The sequence below is a fragment of the Electrophorus electricus genome, chromosome 19 (assembly GCF_041902795.1).
Source record: "Electrophorus electricus isolate QZ-2024a chromosome 19, ASM4190279v1, whole genome shotgun sequence".
In the NCBI taxonomy this organism is placed as follows: Eukaryota; Metazoa; Chordata; class Actinopteri; order Gymnotiformes; family Gymnotidae; genus Electrophorus; species Electrophorus electricus.
Genome location: NC_137515.1, coordinates 617,582 through 641,644, shown reverse-complemented (window position 1 = coordinate 641,644; position 24,063 = coordinate 617,582). Strand labels below are relative to the sequence as shown.

At 43.8% G+C, this 24,063-nt stretch overlaps 1 protein-coding gene across 1 annotated transcript; it reads right to left on the bottom strand.

The window, feature by feature from the left end:
* Positions 1-149: 149 nt before the first annotated feature.
* sez6l (seizure related 6 homolog (mouse)-like) lies at positions 150-22,847 on the bottom strand. The gene is made up of 17 exons (XM_027020687.3): positions 22,239-22,847; positions 11,862-12,329; positions 11,309-11,448; positions 10,277-10,472; positions 9,353-9,538; positions 9,073-9,244; positions 8,818-8,987; positions 8,501-8,695; positions 7,520-7,658; positions 7,171-7,367; positions 5,896-6,090; positions 2,500-2,691; positions 2,120-2,314; positions 1,988-2,023; positions 1,688-1,802; positions 1,282-1,387; positions 150-1,028 (listed from the first exon to the last, which is right to left on the bottom strand). Exons 1-17 carry the CDS (start codon positions 22,321-22,323, stop codon positions 999-1,001), a joined length of 2,817 nt encoding a protein of 938 aa, XP_026876488.3. The 5' UTR covers positions 22,324-22,847; the 3' UTR covers positions 150-998.
* Between the last annotated feature and the right edge of the window lie 1,216 nt (positions 22,848-24,063).

Sequence of the window (24,063 nt, the reverse complement as noted above, 5' to 3'; positions counted from 1 at the left end):
GGGACATTAACCACTCTTCATTCCTGTTTCAGCAAGTCACAGAAGTGTAAAATCCAGATAGAACCACCCGTAATGTTTAGTAGGGAATGAATAAACAACTATAGTCTCATAACTATGATTTACTTCACAGAAACAAGAATCTCCACACGTTTGTTATGAAACACTCTACCATTGTTTTATTTTCATGGTTTCAACACTTCTTTAGGGAAATTATCTTAATTCCAAAAGCAAATTTACATTAATCATCAGAAAACCTTATAACATATACATCAAAATAAATACATCTTCTGGTCTTCACTGTTGTATGACTTCACTTGCATGAGAAATATACTACCTTAAAACCTGCACTACAAACTGAGTAGAAAGCCTTAGAAATGACAGCAGGCAGGAAGTCAGGGCACACAGACACACAGACACACAATGTCCACATGCCTCGTGGGGTGAAACTGAACAGCAGTTCCTCCAGTGCAGCGATCTTCATTACACTGGCTTAGTGAGGCTTGCTGACAATGTGCCTTACCACAAGTCTTCTCTTGCTCACGCCTGAAACCATAAATATTTTATTCTGTTCCAGTACACACACACACATGCATGCACATGTGCACAAGTGCACACATGCAGGCATGTGTGCAAGTGCACCCTTTCACATGTTGACCAAGAACCTCCTACCATAAGTGCATAATGTTCAAATCACATGTTAAAACCACAGTCACTTGATTGACCTCCTCTCCAACCCCTGCTACACACAGCCTTCCTCTAACAACCTCCTTTCCTTATCTCATCTCTCTATCTTTGTCTCACTCTTTCTTTCTCTCTTTGTTTCACTCTCACTCTCTCTCTGGCCCTCTCTTGCTCTCATATCCCTGATTTGGCTGCCTGCATTGCATCCTTCAGATTTGGGAGGTTGGGGAGGTGGTGCAGCAGTGGAAGTGTCAGGAGCTATTTACATCACGTCCTCTCAAGGCTTCCAGAGAGATCCTTCTCAGCATCAGCTCTCCTCATATTGACACCTCATACTCTCTCGTGTCCTGCCAAATACAAACAAAACAAAAATGTCTCACTTTCAAATATAGGAATAGAAAACTCTCCACAAGTATTCAGAAGGACAATGGCTTCTACAAAGGGATATAAGAGCATCTGCTTTTTGTATAAGAATAAGTAAATGGGTTCATGCTAATTTATTGTCCATAACTTTCAGTTAATGTCAGCTATGTCAGCATTTCATTTTCCTTTAAAATAATTTTTAATTTGGCATTAAATGTGGTTCTTTACTCTACTCACCCCTCCTGTCTCATATAGGGGGTTGTCAAACTCAGTCTCCACGGTGATCTGGCTGTATGGGTGCGGGTACATGAGAGGTAGGCGCAGGTTGGAGTGATACCGACACCTAGATCAGGACAGCAGATTGGAACAGTATTGATTCTTTGGTTAACAGTGCTCCAGGCAAAGTATATACATTCAACCTGTAGAGACAAACTTTTGGTTTCCTAAGGTCACATGTGTGGTTTCATTTCTCATATGGCAAGACCAACAGACACACACACACACACACACACACACACACACACACACACATATATATATATATATATATATATATATATATATATATATATATATATATATATATATATATATATATATATATATATATATATATATATATATATTAAAAATATATACTGACCTCGTGATATAGATGTAGGCCCCTCCCAGCAAGACAGACAGCAGTAATACTAATATGAATATGGCCAGAGTCAAGCTTCCTCCATCCAGAGACGTCTCTGCTGTAGCCTCCGCCACTAGAAGAACACAACACATTAGGAAAAGACAGACAGAAATCCAACATTAGAAAAGACCAAAGGACCTAATTAAATAATTAAATAAACACATGCCTTCTGAGCTGAAGCTAATGTTAAAAATAGACTCATATGAACACTGCGGCTGGTGGAATGCTCAACTGGAATGAGACAATAATGGAACTTGCCTTCTAAAGCATGGTTACCAGAGCACTCATGATTGGCTAAATTTGGATAAAAGGACAACAAAAAAGAGAAATCAATAGTACAGTACAATAATGCTGTTTATATTCTGGAATACTGCGAAGGATCGACCTTACCTCTACATAGGGGCAGTGGGCCACTCCAAAATGAGGGATTTCCCAGGATGCACTTGATGGCGATCTCTCCAATGAGCTCATAGCCCTGGTAGCACATGAAGGTCAGGGATTCTCCCGGCAAATACAGCCTCTTAGACAGGATCTGATAGCCGTTGTCTGGGAGACCAGGATTCTCGCAGGACACCGCTTCCTCCGCTGGGGTTGAGGGTGAGAATGATGCAGCCAGAGAATAAGAATAAGAATAAAAATGTGGCATTAATACAGGAGATATTGCCAGCAGTGTTAAGAGACAGGTTAAGGAAAAATGATTTAAAGAAACAGTAAAAATTAAAATGACCCAAGTCCAAGTTCAAATTAAGAAATCTGTTTCCAAAGCTCACAGACACAGCGTGGCAGGCGAGAGGTCCACACTGGGGTCCCAGGCTCTCGGCCGTAGCAGGTCAAGGTGGCGCCACCCTGCAGGATGTAACCGAGGTTGCAGCTGTACTGAATGGTGGTTCCCACCAGCAGTTTGGGGTCAGAGAGCGTCCGTACAGAGTGCTCAACATGGCCCGGGTCCGTACAGTACATAACTACCAGGAAAGAGACAAGCAGGACTTAACTGGCGCAACCTTCACTAGAGCTCACTTCCCAAATCTAGGGGTCCTATTAGCTCCTGAGTTCCTCCAACTAATCTTTTTCTTATTATCTAATGTGATGATTATTGAGAATTAGCTGAGGTAAAACAAACAAAACAAGAGTGTGTAATGTGCACATTACTTGAGAAATGTTGAGCTGAGTTAAGAAATACTGATGTATAATCCATTTATTTACCAACATTACTGAAACAGTTTCCCAATTATGGGAACATGTGTATTGTGGAAAAGGTTTTTTAGAGAACTATTCAATTAACCACCCTTATGCACAAGATCATGGAAAGATGAACAGGACATAAGTCTTTTTTTTTTTCTGTACTGCAACACATTGGATTTGAAATGAAACAATCTCTATAAATTTAAAGTGCATAAGATCATATTTAATTTGAAGATATTTACAACTATTTTAGATGATCCATATAGGGATCACTGCCTTTTTTACACATCTAATGAAACCTGAAATATATAGACAGATTAGCAGAGTTTTTGAATAAAACTATTACGTTTATTATTTGGTTGCAAATCCCTGCTTGTATTCTGTGACCCAAAGACATCACCTGATTGTAACTCACAGATATAACCCGTGAATCACAGACAAAACCCAACTGTGACCCACAAACATCACCTGACTATAACTCACAAACATCACCCGACTGTGATCCACAGACATCCCCTGACTGTGAGTTAGATGAATGAATGGTCCCAAAGGTTGGGATTCACTATGCTTTGTTAACTCAGCTCTCCAGAATTCTAGTGCTCCTGAATTTATGGATATTTCAAGTTATTTACATTCATGAGGAAAGAATCATTAAAACCAGTGGCTATATTACCACGGCTCATTTGACCCCACAATCAATATAGAGAGGTCATTCACTTAGACTGCTGCAGCCTGAGCTGTACACACACACCTCTCCACATTCAGAAAAGGATTTCCCTTCTTTTGCTTCCCTTCCTCCTTTAAACGTGTGGCCAGTACAATAATTACAATAGCATATACAATCATCATCTTCATCATCATCATGACTATTTTCCTAAATACATTCCATCACCAACTAGCTTGATTTAATAATGTCTTTTCTTTCTGTTTCACAGGTTTTTTAATATGTTCCCTCTGTCTCCTGCATCACCATGGACCGCTCCAGACCTAGAAAGGAACAGGCTCAGAACAGGCTCAGCAGTGCTGCTATTCCTGTAATGACTTCCACCAGCTAAGTTCAGTCTGAATATACACAATGAATGTCAATGTGTCTTCAAAGTCTGTTTCATGTCTCTTGAGGTGTAGTATATTAAAACAGTTCTGGTGATGTGTTAGGCCTTGACTGACATCACCTGACTGTGACTCACAGACATCACCTGACTGTGACTCACAGACATTACCTGTCCCTGACCCATAGACATCACCTGTCCCTGACCCACAGACATAACCTGTCTCAGACCCACAGACATCACCTGTCCCTTACATACAGACATCACCTGACTGTGACCCATAGACATCACCTGTCCCTGATCCACAGACAACACCTGTCCCTGACCCATAGACATCACCTGTCTCAGACCCACAGACATCACCTGTCCCTGACCCATAGACATAACCTGTCCCTGACCCACAGACATCACCTGTCCCTGACTCAGACATCACCTGTCCCTGACCCATAGACAGCACCTGTCTCTGACCCACAGACATCACCTGACTGTGACCCATAGACATCACCTGTCCCTGATCCACAGACAACACCTGTCCCTTACACACAGACATCACCTGACTGTGACCCATAGACATCACCTGTCCCTGATCCACAGACAACACCTGTCCCTGACCCATAGACATCACCTGTCTCAAACCCACAGACATCACCTGTCCCTGACCCACAGACAACACCTGTCCCTGACTCAGACATCACCTGTCCCTGACCCACAGACATCACCTGACTGTGACCCATAGATATCATCTGTCCCTGATCCACAGACAACACCTCTCCCTGACCCATAGACATCACCTGTCTCTGACACAGACATCACCTGACTGTGACCCATAGACATCACCTGTCCCTGACCCATAGACATCACCTGTCCCTAACCCACAGACAACACCTGTCCCTGACTCAGACATCACCTGTCCCTGACCCATAGACATCACCTGTCCCTGACCCATAGACAGCACCTGTCTCTGACCCACAGACATCACCTGACTGTGACCCATAGACATCACCTGTCCCTGATCCACAGACAACACCTGTCCCTTACACACAGACATCACCTGACTGTGACCCATAGACATCACCTGTCCCTGATCCACAGACAACACCTGTCCCTGACCCATAGACATCACCTGTCTCAAACCCACAGACATCACCTGTCCCTGACCCACAGACAACACCTGTCCCTGACTCAGACATCACCTGTCCCTGACCCACAGACATCACCTGACTGTGACCCATAGATATCATCTGTCCCTGATCCACAGACAACACCTCTCCCTGACCCATAGACATCACCTGTCTCTGACACAGACATCACCTGACTGTGACCCATAGACATCACCTGTCCCTGACCCATAGACATCACCTGTCCCTAACCCACAGACAACACCTGTCCCTGACTCAGACATCACCTGTCCCTGACCCATAGACATCACCTGTCCCTGAACCACAGACAACACCTGTCCCTGACTCAGACAACACCTGTCCCTGACCCATAGACATCACCTGTCTCAGACCCAGACATTACCTGTCCCTGACCCATAGACATCACCTGTCTCAGACCCACAAACATCACCTGTCCCTGAACCACAAACATCACCTGTCCCTGACCCACAGACAACACCTGTCCCTGACTTAGACATCACCTGTCCCTGACCCATAGATATCACCTGTCCCTGACCCAAAGACCTCACCTGTCTCAGACCCACAGACATCACCTCTCCCTGACCCACAGGCATCACCTGTCCCTGACTCATAGACATCACCTGTCTCAGACTCACAGACATCACCTGTCCCTGACCCACTTTTCTGCAATTCATGCCACTAGTCCTTCTTTCATGTTAAAACCAGTGTGCTGTATCACAGAGGTAAAACCATAGAAATGGCATCACTGTCTAATTACTTGTGGATTTAATCTATTTCTCTGCTCCTCTGGACTCACTTTTCTCACAGAAGGGGGGCTGGTTGCTCCAGATCAGGTCCAGCTGACACGTCAGGGTCTCTTTCCCCACCAGGTCATAACCCGGGTCACACTGGTAGGTGATCCGAGCACCCCGCACCAGTGCCGTGTGGGAGGTGGTCTTCCAGCCGTTCTGGATCTCTGGCAGGTCCGGGCAGGAATCGTTTCGGGAGACCTCTGAATCCAGAGGAAATGGATCCTTAGGACTGGACTAGTAACAAATTCTAGTGCTTGGATGGACCACTGAAAGAGGAAGTATGCATAGATCTGCATGGTGAAAAGCCAGAGAAGCACAAACTACTTTGCACTGTAAGGCATGACTGTGATGTGCATTCAAATTTCAGATATGATTTAAAATTAAAAGCAAAAACTCAGTAAAAGTTAGACCCATCAGGCAAACCTCAAGGGCAAACCAGCATTTCCCCACCAAACAGCAATAAATGAATTTTTCATTTCATTTCATTTCATTCGATTCTAAAAATGACAGACAGAGTTATAGCTATTACAGGTTTTAACTTACATTTTGCTCTTCTAGGATACAGGATTAGTACTAATGTCATTTAAATTGGCTTTGTTGTCTAGATACAGTGGAAACCGGTAGCCAAAGGTCTCTGTACTTTCTGATGAGGAAAATTAAACTGACTGGGTCTGTGTATGAGAGGGAGTGGCTAGCATAAGCCATTCACAGCAGTTCTGTGCTTGGATACCTGCATGAAGACACTCGAGCTTCCATGTCCCATGAGAGTGGGACAAAAATCCAATGTGAGAGAATGAGGGCAGAGATGAGAGGATGCAGACAGTAGAAGATAAGAAATAGACAGAGAAAGAACGGTGAAATGAAATGGGAGACAGCCCAGCTGGGGAACTGTGAGGGGTCCAAAACACTTCACAGCAAATAACAGTGATTCTGACGTGACTTTCTTGTGTGTTCTAGTCTGGTGCCAAATACTTTTAATTCATGTTGTGCCACTGAAAATAAGAAGGATTTATGTGTATTAGTCATGGGTTCGATTGCTAAGGAACACACAGACTGTCGTACTGATACTTCTATGTAAGTTACTCTGGATAAAACTGTATGCAAAAAATGTCATGATTCAAAAGCTCAATACTTAATTTAAAGTACCGACAAAAGTAGCTATTAAGGGTCTCCCTAAAAGCCTACAACCTTCCCCTGAATAAGACAGTGATGGTGAGTGCTGCTTGCCTCTCTCATGAGCACAGTTCTCTTCCACAGCCATTTAATCACGATCCTCTTACCCATGTAGTTGATGACGAAGCCCTCCCCTTTGCCAAACACCAAGCCAGCTGGGTCAGAATGGAACGTGATGGTGAGGTCCGGCGTGGATGAGGACAGCTTGAACGGGCTGATGCCCCCCACATACTGGCCCAGGATGCGTGTGGTCACCTCCTCCCCGTCCAGAATGGTCAGCATGTCACTGTCACTAAGATTCAGCCTGGATAAAGAGAGCCAGAACGCAAGGTGTGAACAGGCGGGTCAGTAACTCCCAGTATCTTATGCCAAAACTCGAAAACATCAGTAATCACAGTGTTGAGCCAGGCAGCATGCTGGGCTTAGAACTGGTGAGAGGAGAGAGCAGAAACTCACAGCTGCACATCCAGAAGGACGCGCTTGTCTTCGCCGACGTGGATCCGCCAGGTGCAGTCTTCGCCCTCGCCGTACCACTCGGGCCAGTTCGGGGACAGGACCACGCCGCTTGGCCCAGTGAGGTCTCCACCACAGAGTGCTGTGCAGACACGGCACCAGCACTACTGAGCATGCTCACTAAACACACCACTCATCACTTCTACACTGCTACTGTCTCAATTATCATCTTTTTCTGGCAATTCACCCAGCTCTTGGTGGGGCAAAAAAACATTAAAAAATGTCTCTCTGAGTAGCTTTGTATTTCCACTAGTTTGGAACAGTCTGTCTCTTCAGACATATGAGTTTTACTGATTGTCATTAATCCAATGACAACAGACTTGTCAAAGACAGAATACATCCAGTTCCACTTCAAGCCCTTTACTAGTGAATGGCTCATGCTCTTAATTCTTCAGTTGGGTTTTCTTGTGAGACTCTAGACTGCAATTTGGTTTCCTTGATTAAGCCTAAGTAATGGCTCACTGTGCTGTGTATAATGAGGCTAACTGAGGTCACTACCCAGAGCCTGAGATAATTATGATAATTCCATTTGCTTCCATTAGCCCAGTAATGATTAATCTGCAACTATCTCTCCTTTGCCTCCCATCCAAATCTTTATTCAATATCAATATCTTCACTACCATATAAAACAAGACATTTAGTTACTCCGTCCTTTGTAACGATCTACTTACTATTGGCAAAAAAGTAAATATATATATGTGTGTGTGTGTAAAGCATGATATTTAAAGAATAATGCTGAAAAGACTGAAGATGATTTGCTTGTGGGATGAGATGATAAATATTCAGAAAATGAACAGCTAATCTTACATGCAGAGCAAATGGGAAAATAATTGGTAATTAGTTTCATGGGAGTAAGTGCTAGATTTATCACTTGGATTCAACATTCACATTTGCTGCAGACACGGCGCGCTGCATGCTGAATACCTTTACACAGGGGTTCGGTGTCGTTCCAGTAGGGGTCTCGTGTGTTGATGCACTCGATGACTGGAGGACCCTGTTCCAGCGAGTGACCCGCGTCACAACTAAACTGCACCATGGTGCCCACGCTGTAGGATGTATCTGTGGTGCTGAAGTTTCCGTTCTGAATGTAGGGCTCATAACAGTGGCCCTTCTCAAAAGCTGTACAGGTGGGTTGGGAGAGTGGAAGCTGAGTGATTGGGATTCTACTATCATTTATGGTTTTACTGGTTTTACTGGTCCCCATTTACCGTAACGGGGTATGTGTGACTTGGGAAGCGTACCCTCGTAGCGGATGCTGAACCCAGTGTTGTGTTGGTTCGGCTGGTCCGTTATGAACTGCACCCTGACTGCTGGACCTTCACTGATGACTCCCTCAAAAGGGATTGGACCCCCTCGAGCAGAGTCGAACAGGACGACAGAGCCAGCATCGAGGCCACTCCACAAAACCAGCCTGAACAGAGCAGAGATGCAGAGTTTGAATCTACAGCAGAGACACGAGCAGAAAAACAAGCCCAGGCAGACACACTGGCACTGACCTGTCTGTGTGGCCCAGGACCATCCTCTCCAGGTGAAGATGTAGTCTCTGTCTGTTGGGGGCCTCCAAGGACCAGGAGCAGCTGCGGTCCAGGGTGTTGTTGGGCCCTGGATGAGGTGAAGGAGACAGCACTCTGCCTACGGTGGCATTCTTCACCATACCTCCACACAGAGCTGGAGAGGGAAACGGTTGGGTCTCGTTTATAAAAACCTGTAATCCAGAGGGTTGCACTGACTTTTGTTTCGTCCAGTGTACTGGTCGAGGCCTGTCCTGACCCTCACCTCTGCAGCTGGGCTCCTGCTGGCTCCAGATGGGCAGGGAAGCGTTGAGGCAAGTGAGTGTGGATGCCCCCTGCAGATGGTAGCCCATGTGGCAGGAGAAATGTGCAGTGCCTCCTGGGTGCAGATCCAGTACAGACACTTCACCAAAGTGAGGCCGGCGGGGCAAGGCACAGCTCAGACGGAACACTGAAGAAAAGAAAGATAATCATTAATAATATAATATAATAATAATAAATAACAACCAATACCCATATCTATATGCATCTTCTAATGTAATTACAGAAAATCTTATGGGACCCTGATGAGCACAACAAGATTAATTTGGATGAGAAGTCTCTCTTGTAAGCCACTGTTTAAAACAAACCGGTGTAAATGACACTATAAGAAAGACCTCAGTGGTCCTTGGAAATTATCCTCATGAGTGAATCTAAGAGTACACTGCACAGCTAATGGACACAACAGATCCTATCAGACAGATAATTAACCAAATTAACCAACTGGGAAATGATGCAATTAAAAGTTCAGACACAATGTAACTTTAACAACTTTGTGAAACTTCTCTATGTACTGAACCACTCTGGAACTTCTCTATGTACTGAACCACTCTTTGGAACTTTTCTATGTACTGAACCACTCTGTGGAACTTCTCTATGTACTGAACAACTTTGTGGAACTTTTCTACATACTGAACAACTCTATGGAACTTCTCTACAACTCTGTGCAGCTTCTCTACTTGCTAAACAACTATGTGGAACTTCTCTACATAATGAACCACTCTGGAACTTCTCTATGTACTGAACCACTCTGTGGAACTTCTCTACATACTGAACAACTTTGTGGAACTTCTCTATGTACTGAACCACTCTGGAACTTCTCTACGTTCTGAAACACTATGTGGAACATCTCTACGTACTATGGACTCACCCTGGTAATGAAGCTGGAATGTGCCTACACCACCCTCAGGTGAGGAGCGGTAGAAGACCGAGATGGTGTTGCTTGGGCTGCGAATCACCTGCCCCTCCACCAGCAGTGTGTGATTAGCCAGCACCAGTAGATCCCCGCCCTCATCAACCCCTCTGATCGACAACTCCTCACCTTCAGACAAATTAACACTTTTGACCTACAATGATGAAGAAAACAAAGGAATTTTCTGTACTTAATAAATACCTATATGATCTGTATTACAGACATCATGGAAATTAATAAAGTGGTTGACAATACTAATATTAACTCACACACCATTCTTTGGTGAGCAAATATAATTTTTTTTAGTGATCCAGTTTCACTATCTTGGTGCACAGTAGATTAACCGCCGTGATCATTAATGGCATAAGCAGGGTTCTCCCCACTGGGGCTCCGGATTAGAGAGATAATTGGAGATTTTGTTGCCGTGAGAAAGACATGGGATTAAAGCAGGTTGGCAGGCGGCAGGTTAGCGCCTCTCACTAACATCTGTTTGTGTGGCAGCAGCTCTACACTGCTGTGCGTCACAGCACGCAGTACCTTCAATGACCAGTGGAGGTCACCTTCAACCTGTTATTGTGGGTTTCACTAGTTGCAACACCTGTAGTCAAGATCTCTGTGGTCCATTGGGGAAATCTGATCGATCAGAAAGCAAAAGCTTGCTGGAATCCAACCTCACTGTTCTCACTGAATTTCCCAGTGGGCCATAATGAATCACTGTGATGTAGAACTGCATACTGTTACAGGATATGATATTTTGGTTGAAATCCCTATAATAAATTTGAGAGAAATAAAATTGATTATGTGTAATTAAATCGTGCTTATTCAATTACAATTTCTAAAATTGAGACAAAGAACAAACTTGATAGTGATAAAGGAACATTCAGAACATTTGAATTTAATGGTGTAAAACCAGAAACTTACAGCATAAGGTATGAAAAGACCACATCGGAAGAAAAAGCAGAAACAATCCGGAAATGTGCTTTTGCATACCTGCAGTTCCACGCCGTAGCCCATGTACACGCTCACTGTGTATGAGCAGCGCAGGAACGTGCCGTCTGGGAGAGGAGGATCAGCTGCTGAATCGATGTAGCCCTCGGGGTCTGAGAAGCTCACCAAGCATCTCGACACAGCTGAGAGAAGATAGAGGCCATTCAGTGTTCAACATTCAAACAAAATGGCCTGGTTTATTTAAGGAATTTAAGGAAAGCCCAGTAGAAAATTATGGTTTTAATCAAATGTGTGGTGAGAATATGGAGGACTGGTCTAAGAAAAGGATGAAGAGCTGTAAGAGATGTAAAGAGACTAAAGATATTAAACAAGCTTGAAAATGTCTAATTCAGTTTCCCTCACTGTGATTATTTATGCAACAAGTCTTGTTTGTGTCTCATACTTTCTGTCCAGCAATAATGCTAGATAGGCCCACGCAACATCCAGCACATTCAAAAGCTTTCATTTATGTACTACAGCTAACGTACAAGTTCTAATAATGTCAGCTTGACTGAAAATTCATCCTGATTAGAAGCTGCTCTGAAGGTTTGCCTACCTGAGGGGAGAGCACCTGGCTCACGTCCTGTGGCCGTAGCCGTGGTGACCACAGTCCCGGCAGAGAGCGCACCACTGTCAGCCTCCTGAGGCAATGTGGCAAGTCTGACTGAGCCATGCATCGCTGTGGCTTTGGGCACCTCAATAAGACCAGTAAGAGCAGCTAGGGGCTGGGTCATGTGGGGAGCCCCACCATGTGCAGGCAGTATCTTCCTCAGGAGGTGCTGCTGTTCTGGAGACAGAGCTCCGGCTGGGGGTCTGGACCCCAGGCTCTTCCCCAGCATAGGGAGCAGGTCAGCAGGCAGCGCCGTGGGCAGCTCCATGCCCTTCTGAGCCAGCAGCTGGTCCTTATGGGCCAAGACAGACTCCAAGAGCTCCTGTCCCATGGAGACAGCCTCACTGGTGCCTTCCTGCGGAGCTGCACCCTGGACCACAGGAGGGGAGGTGGGGGGAGGAGTTGGAGCTTCATCTAGAAGAGAGAGGTGAGGAGGTTGATGATAGCATGACATGTATATGGTTGTTTGAAATGACACCAAAGACAGACTACATCCTCACTGTTGTGTCCTCACCAGCCTTATAATAACATCAGGTAAATCGCAGAATTATCTTATTTTTGAAATGCAGTTCAGCAAACAGTGTGGCAGCGCAGTTTGGTTCACATGCTCAAAGAAGCTAAGCCGACAGGAGCTGGTGAGGGAGGGGGCGTCCAAAGGGTGTCCAGCTCTCCACGAAAAGCTCCTTATTACTGCGTCCTTTCTCTTGCTGCATCTCTCTAATTCAGGCCTACACTCTTTTATGGAAGGAAGGGATTGAAGCACAAATTGAGCATGTCGCGGGAAAAAAGATGGACACGGGTTCCCACGCATGCTAATATTCCATACTAGGTTTCCTGCATGCCAGCCCACAGCCAGCTGCTACACAACATCTAAACAGCTCATTTTTTGGCTGATAAGAAGTGAATGAAGTAGGAATAATCTTCCTTACATGACTAGAGATCACAGCTGTAAAGAGGAAGGAAGGGGAGAATGCCACAGCAGCTGTACTGAACTAGATCAGTGTTATTAGACATGCCTGTTCTTTCTGCACTGCAGGAAAGGGAAAAAATATAAGAGCAGAATTATATAACAGAAACCACCGTTGATTACAATGATATATAGATAGAAATATAGATAGTCTGTGTGTGTGTGTGTGTGTGTGGTGTGTGTGTGTGTGTGTGTGTGTGTGTTTGTATATATATATATATATATATATATATATATATATATATATATATATATATATATATATATATATATATATATATATATGAACACATACACAAACAGCACAATAGCACTTACAATAGTCAAACGAGAACTTCTCTGCCATATTAGCTATTTAAGATTAATCATTATCATAACTCAAGGTGAGAAAGTAAGAGACTCATCAATTAAATACTCTCAAAAAAAAGACGCAGTTGGTCTCAGATGGGAAAGACTGTCTGGTGACAGCTTTTAGTATCTAGATATGAGGTGAACCAGTAAGAACTGAGCCTGTTGTATTGAAGTGATTATGTGGGGTGTTGTGTCTTAGTAATAACAACTGCATATTCTATTATTGTACTATACATTACCATCATACATTGTTATTGAAAGACAGTACTTTAAAAATTAAGTAGAATTCATTTTAAGGAGGTTCCAAGAAATTGTGTTTTTTGCAGCTCAGTGCAATTGCTCTAATCATGTAAACTTAATAAACAAAATAAAAATTAAATAACCCTATTCATTAAAAAGAAGATACATCCCTTTGTTTTTTATTGATGTTTCATAAAAAGTACAACAAAAGGTCACATTCTCTGTCCTAAAGCGACTAAATCATATAGCTGTTCTGGTACTGTTCCTCCAAGCTAACCATTATAATTAATCACTTTAAATTGTGAGATTAGTTGCTTATACAAAAGCAAAAATGTAAAAAATGTAACAAAAATAAAGCACTCATGTTCTTATTTTAAGGCCTGGCTCATTATATTCTGTCACAACACTGAGAAGTCTTAGTTGGAAACAGAATGTGCCTGTTTTCTGCCATGTGCTTGCCTACAGACATGTGCACAGCCATCCGCAGCGCGTTTGCTCTCCGGTCCTTCCCCTCAGCATTCCCCTCCATCCGACTGCCTGTTTCACACTCTTGTTCTTACTTATTTTTAGCAAGTGGGTCAGAAAAACTGAATGCAATCTGATTTGACACTCCACTTGCTTCTCGCACTGGGTAGGTTGTGGCTACTTAAGATTTGAGTCATTATTCACACCTTTCAGCATCCCAGAGGAGAGTAGAGCAAGACAGCCACCCAACGATGGCCATGGGAGTGCTATCCAAATAACGCGCGAGGGGAGGAAGACTGGTGGAATTCCTGCCCGGGTCCTGACTCTACTGACAAAACCTCAATAACTGGAGTCATAAAAATCATTATGGCGACTAATATCCTCCTCTATGTGGAAAGACGAACAAACTATTCTATCTCATTTGAAATTGCTCTTGTCAAGAAGACCCATTTGCATGGCTGAGTCAGCCCTGAGAACAGCAGGAAGAGCGAGCACTCATCCAAAAGCAGGAGGTAATGAAGGCCTGCAGCATCCAGCTCAAAGCCCCAATCTGCACAGGCTCACACCTGCAGTCCTGCACACCCGCTACCCAGCCATGCGCCGACTGAAGAATGAATCCTCGGCCTGTCATTGTGTTAAACCTTTTTCAACGCAACCGTGTGCTGTTCTGTGCCCTTGTTCTCGTCTCATGGTTGTGTTTCTCTCCGCTCCTGCTCCCCCGCTGTTGGATTATGACTCAGACCGTCTTCCCCTCTGCAGAGGCGAAGCAGTCGCTTTCGGTAAATGGCCAACATAGGAGAAGGTAATACAAAAATATATATATCAGTACCCGAATCGATGCAAAACCTAATCCCAACATCATCTGTGTTAGTCACAAATCTGCAGGAATGACACGTGGAATCCATTCAGTTTAAGGGCTACGAAAACAGGAGAAGAATAGATCGTAAACACAGCCTACACCCATAAAACGGGGGTGTTGGAGATGTTGAACCAACTGCAAATATCCCTTGTTAAGGGGCTACAAAAGCATACAGACAGCAGATGTCCTGGTCCTATAAAGTCTATTAAACTCTGTTCTTCTATATGTTCCCTGAAATGCAAAAGTAGTTATTTTCAGCAGAATCATTCCACATTCAACCCCACGTGCAGAGGGAGATTTCTTTCGTTATATGACGCTGACAGAAGGGAACTAACAAATCTGCAGCGGAATGCCCCCCAAGACTGTGCCACGTGCGTCCCCATGCTTAACAGCTGTCCGGGCTCTCCGTCACGGACCTATTGGCACAGGGTGGGAATTGGATCGCTGTAACAGGCCATTTTTTAATTTAATATTTGTATTAATTTATTTATTTTGGGAGAGTTGCTTTGCTCTTGAATAGATGCCAGCCAATTTACACAAATTGACACAAAATGGGCACGTATTTAACGTCTTAAAAACCAGCATTTCTTTAAATGAAATAAATGGCTTCATTTGACTGGCTTGTTAAAGAAACGGTATTTTTTTTTCCCTCTGGCACAACCTCTGTGCTCCACACAGTCTCTTCTTGTCACAGCATTCCATTATCACAGTTTAGCACCATGACTGGGTGCTGACTCATTAAAGGTGTCAGTGAGGTGTGTGTGGATGGAATGTGTGTTTTGGGTGCCAGCGTGTTGAGATGTGTGAGTGTGTGACAGTAGATTAAGAATTGCACTGTGTAATTCTGAACACACTCTACAGTTAATGGTTGTGTGAACTGAATATTCATACACTTTGCTTAATAATGTGGTTTTATAAGCTCAGGGGAGGACCTGCCTCCTTTCTGGAGACAACAGTCACAAACAGTGCAAATTCCGACCTGCAAGGCCATCTGCAGTAATTACTAAAACATTCTACATAAAATTAACTCTTTTCCATAGTGTCACTTTGAAAGAGAAATACAGCAACAACTTCATAAGAGATAAAGATGGCAGAGGTATTTGTTTTAAATGTAAACAGGTCTACTACAGGTAATCTACAAGAGATTCGTTGACATGTTGTGCTGTTTGCGACTGAGTGGCTTCCCATTTCCACCTGGGTGCTTAAAACTAAAACTACTCACTACTGTGGAAAACAAGATATCTCATTCCACATATCTCATATCCACTCAAATAACACGTGTTGCCTCAGTGTGATCAAGCTGACACACACACACACACATTCTGCAGAGGTCACTGCATTCTCCCCCATCCTACAATAACATCTCTCCATGACAATTACATGTACGCTTTCCATGTGACCCTACTTTTTCATTAGTACCTCTCTGTGACTGAGATCACCTCGCTGAGGAGTCCTGCGCAGGACTGCTAATTCCTGCATCTACCTCATCAGATGAGCGTGTGTGATGCGAGCACACCGGCAACCATGGCGCTTATCGCTGTAGAGAAACCCAGCACACCAGGGGCAATAGATGTAGAAAGAGAGAGAGAGAAAGAGAGAGAGAGAAAGCACATGAGCATGTTTAATGATTTCCAGTGAGGGCTAATGAGGGCAGCACAGACAGGCGCGCTGTGCGGTCGATGCCGTGCCACTCAGGCAGCATGTCCGCACCATGTCATCTGAAGGACCATGCTCCCACTGCTCTAAAATAGAACCATCAATTCCCACAGTACGAGCCTCAGCACAAATCATCTTCAGCCAAAGTGCTCTCGTGTTGTCATCGCTGGATCGATGCTTTTTGGCCTTGTTCTCCTGACCGGGGACGAAATCAACGGCGTCAGTAATATGTTCGAAGCACAGCTCAGTTGTGACGTGCGTTCAGTAGGTATGTGTAGTCAAGTCTGTTGGTGACTGCAGTGGTTTAAGTGCATGTGGGTGTGCAAAATGAGATGTGCCAATCTTGGTCCAATGAGACAGATGGCAAAGCCTTTCAATGGCTTCCACTGCCTCTCAGGACCAATCAATGTAAGCCAGTAATTGGGGTTACAGTGAAAATCTCCAGCCCACTAAACTAGGGTGGAAAGCAGGTTTATGACTTTAAACACACCAAGCGACCAAATAACAGACTTGGACATGGAAGCCTTAAGTCTACAAGCGGAAAGGTTTCAGTATTTTTATTAAATAATTAAAAATATACACAAATTTGCGACTTGTAATTTCCTGTGTTATATGGGTGAAAACCCCCAGTGCCTGGTGGGAGTGTGCACTTTTTGGGCAGAGCTCATGGCTCTGGCTGGCTGGCTGCAGCTGAACTCTTGAGGATGGCACTGCTGTGGGTAGCCGGGCGAAGCAGATGGCATGGACTGCCAGCTCCTCGCCCAGGCTCCTCTCTCCAGCCTCGCAGGTGTAAGCAGCCTGCTCCGACAGCTGGGCACCCGTCTGCCTTTCATCTCCTCGCTGACCCCAGCCTCCCCTCTCTGAATGTCGTTTTTGTGATTACGTCGTTCCCTAAGGTGACATACAATGAATAACGCCATCCGTGATTCAGTAACACTGAGAACACCTCATTAACCACTTGTGCTCTGAACAAAAAGCAGTGACAGATCAAAAGGTAATATCCTTGTGATTCTTTCCTCTCCAGGGTTCGTTTAACTTACATGAACAAGAGGATCAAGTAGATCGGCACTGAGATAGATGATCTGAGCTCTCTCTCCCTCTCTGGAAAGACTCCCGGTGTTGATATTCGTATTGCCATGACAACCCATTTTCAAAGTACGCACCATTCACAATTAATGCAGCCTTTAAAACATTTACTTTTTGATTTATTAATAGTTTTGCACAACTCTGAAGTCCATATAACGTTACTGAACAACCTTGAAATCTTTATACAGTTTCTCTGGGCACACTGAGCACACAAACACTTCAACATCTTTAGCACAAGACAAATCTTATTGTCTTGGTGATGCCATAATCACACAGTGCTTTCATAACCGCAGCAGAACGCGGCAGTAGGGCGTCTAAGAGTGGGGCGTTCTGCCCTCCCCCCCACCCCATGCTGTCTTCTGTGCTCACCTCCTTACGTGGATATGAAGTAGGGAGATGTGTGAGCAGTGTTTCAATGACTGCTGCCCACATCAGAGAACTGAGCTTGCCATGGGCAGACGTGCCAAGGAGCCTCCACACTACGCCAATCATTCATTCAGCTTCTCAGCAGGACTTGCATGTGAGCACAGCCAGAAGCGGCACAGATCCCCCCGTCAGGCCTGTTCAGACCCCTCATAGCTTTCTTTTTATGACCTCAATGTCATCATCTCATTCATTCAGCTATAAAATCTATCACTGTACACTCTTAAAGATTTCTTTGTTGTAAATTATTTTTTTCCTTTGTGAAATATTCCTCAGGTTCAGTAGCCTACTGTGTTTTTGTGTGCAGTATCACAATTTTGTGGAATTCTTCACATTAATGAAACACAAGAGGGTAGAATAAGGACTTAAAAGTCACCACAAGAAACATTTAGTCAAGCTTAAATATTCTCTAAAAATACTCTTTGTTATTTTGAGATGAAGATGTCCTAGAATGTCCACCGACACTAAGCCCTAGTGCTTAGTAACCCAGTCAAAAGATGTAAATGAAATGCCATTTGGCTGATGAGCTGCGTGCCAGTGTTACAACTGACACTCTCCCTCTGAGATCAGGATGCTACCAACAAGCCTTGAACTGATTTATGTTTGTCATAGGACATGTGGCACTTTGGTATATCTGCAAACAGAGGACACATCAATGGGTGTCGGTGGGTTTCTCAAAGGAAGGCAATGAATTGGGAAGAATCACGGGGTGCAAACTCTTGGCCCCTGCTTTGAAGCAAAGGGAAATTGAAATATTAAGCATGTTAAATGCTCCGGATGAAATCAAAGTGTCATGTGCTAGACAGATGGTGCATGATTTTCACCAATCCATTCCATCTGCCTGAGCTGACACTGTCATATTAGAATAAACCTCCATGACATAACTGTGTGGTACAGATCTTCTAGAATGCATTGAATTGAAATCTCTTGTGCGAGAGAGAGAGTTCACTACTATTATCTATATTATACACTTTCATACGGCCCTGCTATAATTCCTCAAACTGCCAGTAATATGAAATGCAGTTTCACTTTTCTTTGACTCAACCTGTCACGAGTCGTTCTGTCCTCATCACTAAGTGAGCTTCTCACTTGGTAGAGTTGATGCATGTGTGCAGTAACAATGACAATGCTTCACTTTAAATAAAAAAGGATTTTGTCCATGAGGCTTCCTATCAAGGTAAGTGGAGGGGCAAATTCATCAGTATGTCATCACTGATTAAAACTGAATTTGATTTCAGTTATACAGATGCTGATCTGAGCTTTGTAAGCTAAGATCCAGTATTCAAAGTTCCAGCTACCATGCTAAATGTGACAGGCTACTGGGATCACGCAGGACGTGGCGCCTGCTGAGACGATGCCCATCAAATCCATTGTCAGACTTCTTTTTTTTCCCTTTAAATTGTGATATTGAGCTTTGCCTCATCTTTGCCATTCCTGTTTGTGCCAGAAAATACCTTAACAATAAGTAATGCCGTTTTATAATGGCAGATGGGAATTTTAAGAATTTTGACAGTTGCCTGGAGATCTGGAATTAGCCCATTCTTGTAGCTGACCTGGGGATGCCGAACCTGACACAGCACAGTGTGTTAACACAGTGTCATAATAAGGCTGAGCTGTCAAAGGCATATTTAAAAAAAAAATCAAATTCATTTAACCTCTTTAACTTTCAGTCATTAGTTCATTTTTGCACTTCTGGCAGCTTTAATAATATATTTTATCATTTAAAAATCAGCCATCATGATGCATTCTCTTTATTCCCTCGTTTTCTCTTGACATTGTAAGACCAGAATGCAGATACACAAGACATTCTCACCCATCCGTGGTGACTAAGGGAACTGTTCCAAGGATCAAGAGCTAGGCTAAAGGGATAGAGAATTGGAGTCAAAGGGGGGTCCTGGATTGCAGAAGTGCCCCATGGGCAGGGCGGAAGACATCTCAGAGCCCTTTCACTTTTGGGAAGCCTCAGGGCTTCAAACCCAAGCTGTGCATGTTTGATGAGAACACAACAGAGAGAATTTTCCAAGACGTTCTAAATGTGGGACCTGCCAACCCACTGTGGGGGCCATAACAAGGATTGAACGCAATCCTTGACCTGTGAGACGTTCCAGTGTTGAATGTTATAAACATTCACGTTCACATCAACGTTATAAACGTTGTGACCTTGGTTGTGATGTTGGATAAAATGGAAGTCAAACCTGTGTGTTCTGGCTGGCAGCTTAGGGTTCATTTATGCACTGGTTGTTCTAAAAGTCGCTATGTCACTAGTCCAGCAACACATTAGGAGGATTAAAGTATGCTCCTATATACTGAACATGCATGCTCTCGAAGGATTTAATGAGTTAATGTTTGTTTTCCTTTTATGTTAAGAACAAGGAGTAGGAACCACAAGCAACACACCTATTTCAGCCCCTTAGTTCTTACCTAATGACCAAGCCCCCCTCACACCTGTATTACATGCAGCCAATCTCACGTGCCTGTTCCTCAAAACAACACAATGTTTGTCCTAAATCTCTTAAAAATCTGTATTGCCATCTTGCTTGTTTTTTCCTATCTGTTTTTTCCTGGTTTCCAATCAGTCTATTTTCTTTCCAGACATTCCCTTGCCTACATACCCTCAGCCTCTCTCTTCTGATTTAGCCCAGGGTATCAGACACAGTGGCATCTCAGGATGCTGCTGAGAAGTGATGTGATGAGAGGAGCAATTCTAGCTGATTTTCCGAGTGCCGAATTGTCTATCACAAGAGATGGAGCAGAAATATACAATTTAACTAGATTTAGCACAGATGTCGTGACGATTGACAGTCGTTTTTACACATATTTTGGCTTCAAAGAAAGAAAAAAAATCACAAAACAAAACAATCAGACGCTTGGTTCTGAAACTGGGCCTTCATGTTCTGTGTGTTGTTAGAGACATTACTCCACCAACAGGTGCGCGCTCGTCCGCACACCAGGATCAAGGAATCAGACATGCGTTGCTGCCCGCGCTGCTGCAAAGCAAACTGCATGTGAGACGCTTGTAGAATGAGACGTTATCTCAGGCGACGCTGCTGGCCCACGTGCTATCCCACCGTTTGCCTAGTCAGTGTGGCGGCTGTTAAATCTCACATATTTTCGGTTTTCGTTTCATTTCCCAATTGTCCTGTGCCAGTCTAATCAATTAATTTATCGTGACATTCTTATATCTTCCACTTGTACTGCATATATTACTCTGTCTTCATAAACTGGAGCAAATGGTTAGGTCAGTTATCCACTACAAGTCCGTAATATTTTCTTACTGAAATATGACTTCCGCGATACAACTACTGCTTTACATTGAAAATCGAGTGACGGTTAAATTAAGGATCTGATGCAGAGTTGGGCACATATGCGTTTCTTGTATTTATGCCACTTTATCAGTGTAGCCGATGCATTTATGAATAATCTAACACTAGGCCTATGTACCATATTAAGCGGACTCACACGTGTCTTGCGTTGTCTGTATGAATAACACACATTCATATGATTTTGCCTGAATAATTTATTGGTGATGTAAATAGCCACATAGAATGATCTAAAAACACTGTAATGTCTACTGGCACTGTTGCTACAGCTTCAACAATTCCTCAGTCACGTTTTTATTGAAAGGAAAGGAACGCTGCTCTTTCCCTTTCAACCCCGACGTGTAGTCTATGCCATAAAATTAAACCTCCGATTTGATCAAGATTAACTACCGACGACCGCACAAAAACTGCCCTTGTTTGACTCAGTAGCGCGCCGTTATATGGGGAAGCTGATTTATACATATTCACTTGTACACAGGCACGCAGACAACATCTCCCGCAGTGTTTTCTTTTGTTGATACGCGTTATCATGCAGCAGAACAAAACAGCCCCACATACTGGTTTTTCAACATTATCTAGGTCCCCCCGTTCTCCCTGAAACACCAGAAGTAGCACATCTCAAATCTTAACTGTTCAAAACATCAGACATTGACAGAAATTCGCATACGACACCTATAAAAATCTGTGCGCTAGCTTATATGAATTCCACATGTCGGGTCCACCGTATAGATTTACGCACAGAACTTGCACGGAAAACATCCTAAAACAAAATAATTTTGTCGCAGAATAATTCAATTGGAAGCAAATAGTGAAATCAAAGTTTCCGAAGTCACCATGGTAAGGAAGGCTATGCGCGTGGCACAATAGCTACAAGAACGTGACTCAAAGTCAAGGGCATCTCCTCAGAGGCTCGAACAGTGGACCGTCATTTTAATACAGGCTGAGAGGAACATTACCTTGTGTCAAGATTACTCTCCACAGAATACCCATCCATAGCACGGCGCACAGGGCACGACTTTCAACTGAGCGTGTAGTCTGCATGATAACAGTCCAAAGGGCTGCTGCCCCAAAAACCGCACAAGAACCACGAAGTCCAGTATACAGCTTCGTGGAACAAGTCGGATGTAGTCGTCGAGGTTAACCAAGCAGGCGCTGTCGATGTCTCGTGTTCCCAAGTGCTTTGGATTTTCGGTATCCGCTCTACCACTACCGAGTCATCTCTTCCCTTGCTGGAACTCCGCAGTGTGGCTCACAGCATACTCGCTCACCCCCGCCCGCCTCTAATAAAAGTTGCTGATGCCCTCTTGCTATGTTGCTTTCAGCAGGTCTAAAGCTGTTTTCAGTTACTGTATCATAACTGCTGGTGAGCAGTTTTTTTTGTTTTATGCGCAACTCTATTTTTTATAAAGGGGCATTGAAAGAAGAGGAAGAAGAACAAAAACAAAAACCAGCCTCCGGTTCTCCTTTAAACTTTAACTCATATTACCCCAAATTCTCAAACTCACAAAGATTTCACACTGAATAATGAAAATACGAAACTTTATTACTTTAGCGTCACCAAATACAAATGGAAGTAACTAGAACCACCGCCCATTAGCCAGGGCTGGGCATAATATTCTGACCAATCACGGCGAGCTAAAGTCTAGTCACGGCACAGCACGAGCTTGTGTCACGCTCTCCGTGTCTTGCGCTCACCCGCTGTGAAAAAGCTCTTGTTATGCACGGTGAGTGCAGAGCAAGGAAAGGCCACTTCGCGAGACAATGCAGCCATGGTCCGTACTGGCAACAAACCAAGGGGCTGATCTCTACTGCGTGAGAAGTCAGTCTGTGGGTAGGAGAACACCTAAAAGAGTAGAGCTTTTGAGGCATCAGTTGTGCTCAGACCCTTATTTCTCATCATCTGCTGGCTAGAAAAGAAGGTTGTTTTTAAAATGACTTGTTGAAATACTGAATCACAGTGCTTTGTCTGGCAAGTACTGTTAATATCTCCAAGAGTGCTGAGAACATGCCTCATCATCTCAAGGAACTCATTCAATGAGAAAATGAAGCAGAAATTAACATTTCTGCCCTCACGTGCCCAACATATGGAGCAGTTACCTGTCCGTGGTGCTGAAACAGAACAAACAAAAAGACCAAAGACTGTTTTTGTGCTAAAACAGGAAGTTAAAATTAATTCATGCCCATTCTACTGAGACCTTTACTATTCACTGGTTACTCTGACAATGAGGCTGTACGGTGGGGTCTAATGTTTAGCTCAGACCGCTGCGTCAACAAGGCCTTGATGAGGATAATCCGTGTTCATTCAGGCCACATGGGTCTGCACATACCAGCACGATCACTGAGGTACATCTCATAGTGCTGGGGCTGTCAGTGCACTGTCTTCAACATGCCATTTAAAGATAAAATTTGATACTTCTCATGCTGGTTTACCACTGGTATACTTAAAACTGCTGTATGATGTATTTTTTAACTGTATCTCTTTTTAGGTTCATGGCACAGTTATCTATAGATTCATGACAAGTCTGATGACTCATATGCTGATAATGTTCACATTCTCTGTTTGGTAAGTCTGTTGAACCTCAAGGTGATTTTTCTCCAGCACATCAGCGCCAGAGTATCACAATACCCCTCCCCCCCATCCAACAGAAAACACTAAACACAGACTGAGACTGGGCCAGAAGCAGGAAGAAGAGCCAAGGCACACATGACAGGAATGAGACCTGGGGGGTAAACAAGAGGAAAACAGGACAGGAAGTACCTGTCCTGAAGTACCTGTCAGGG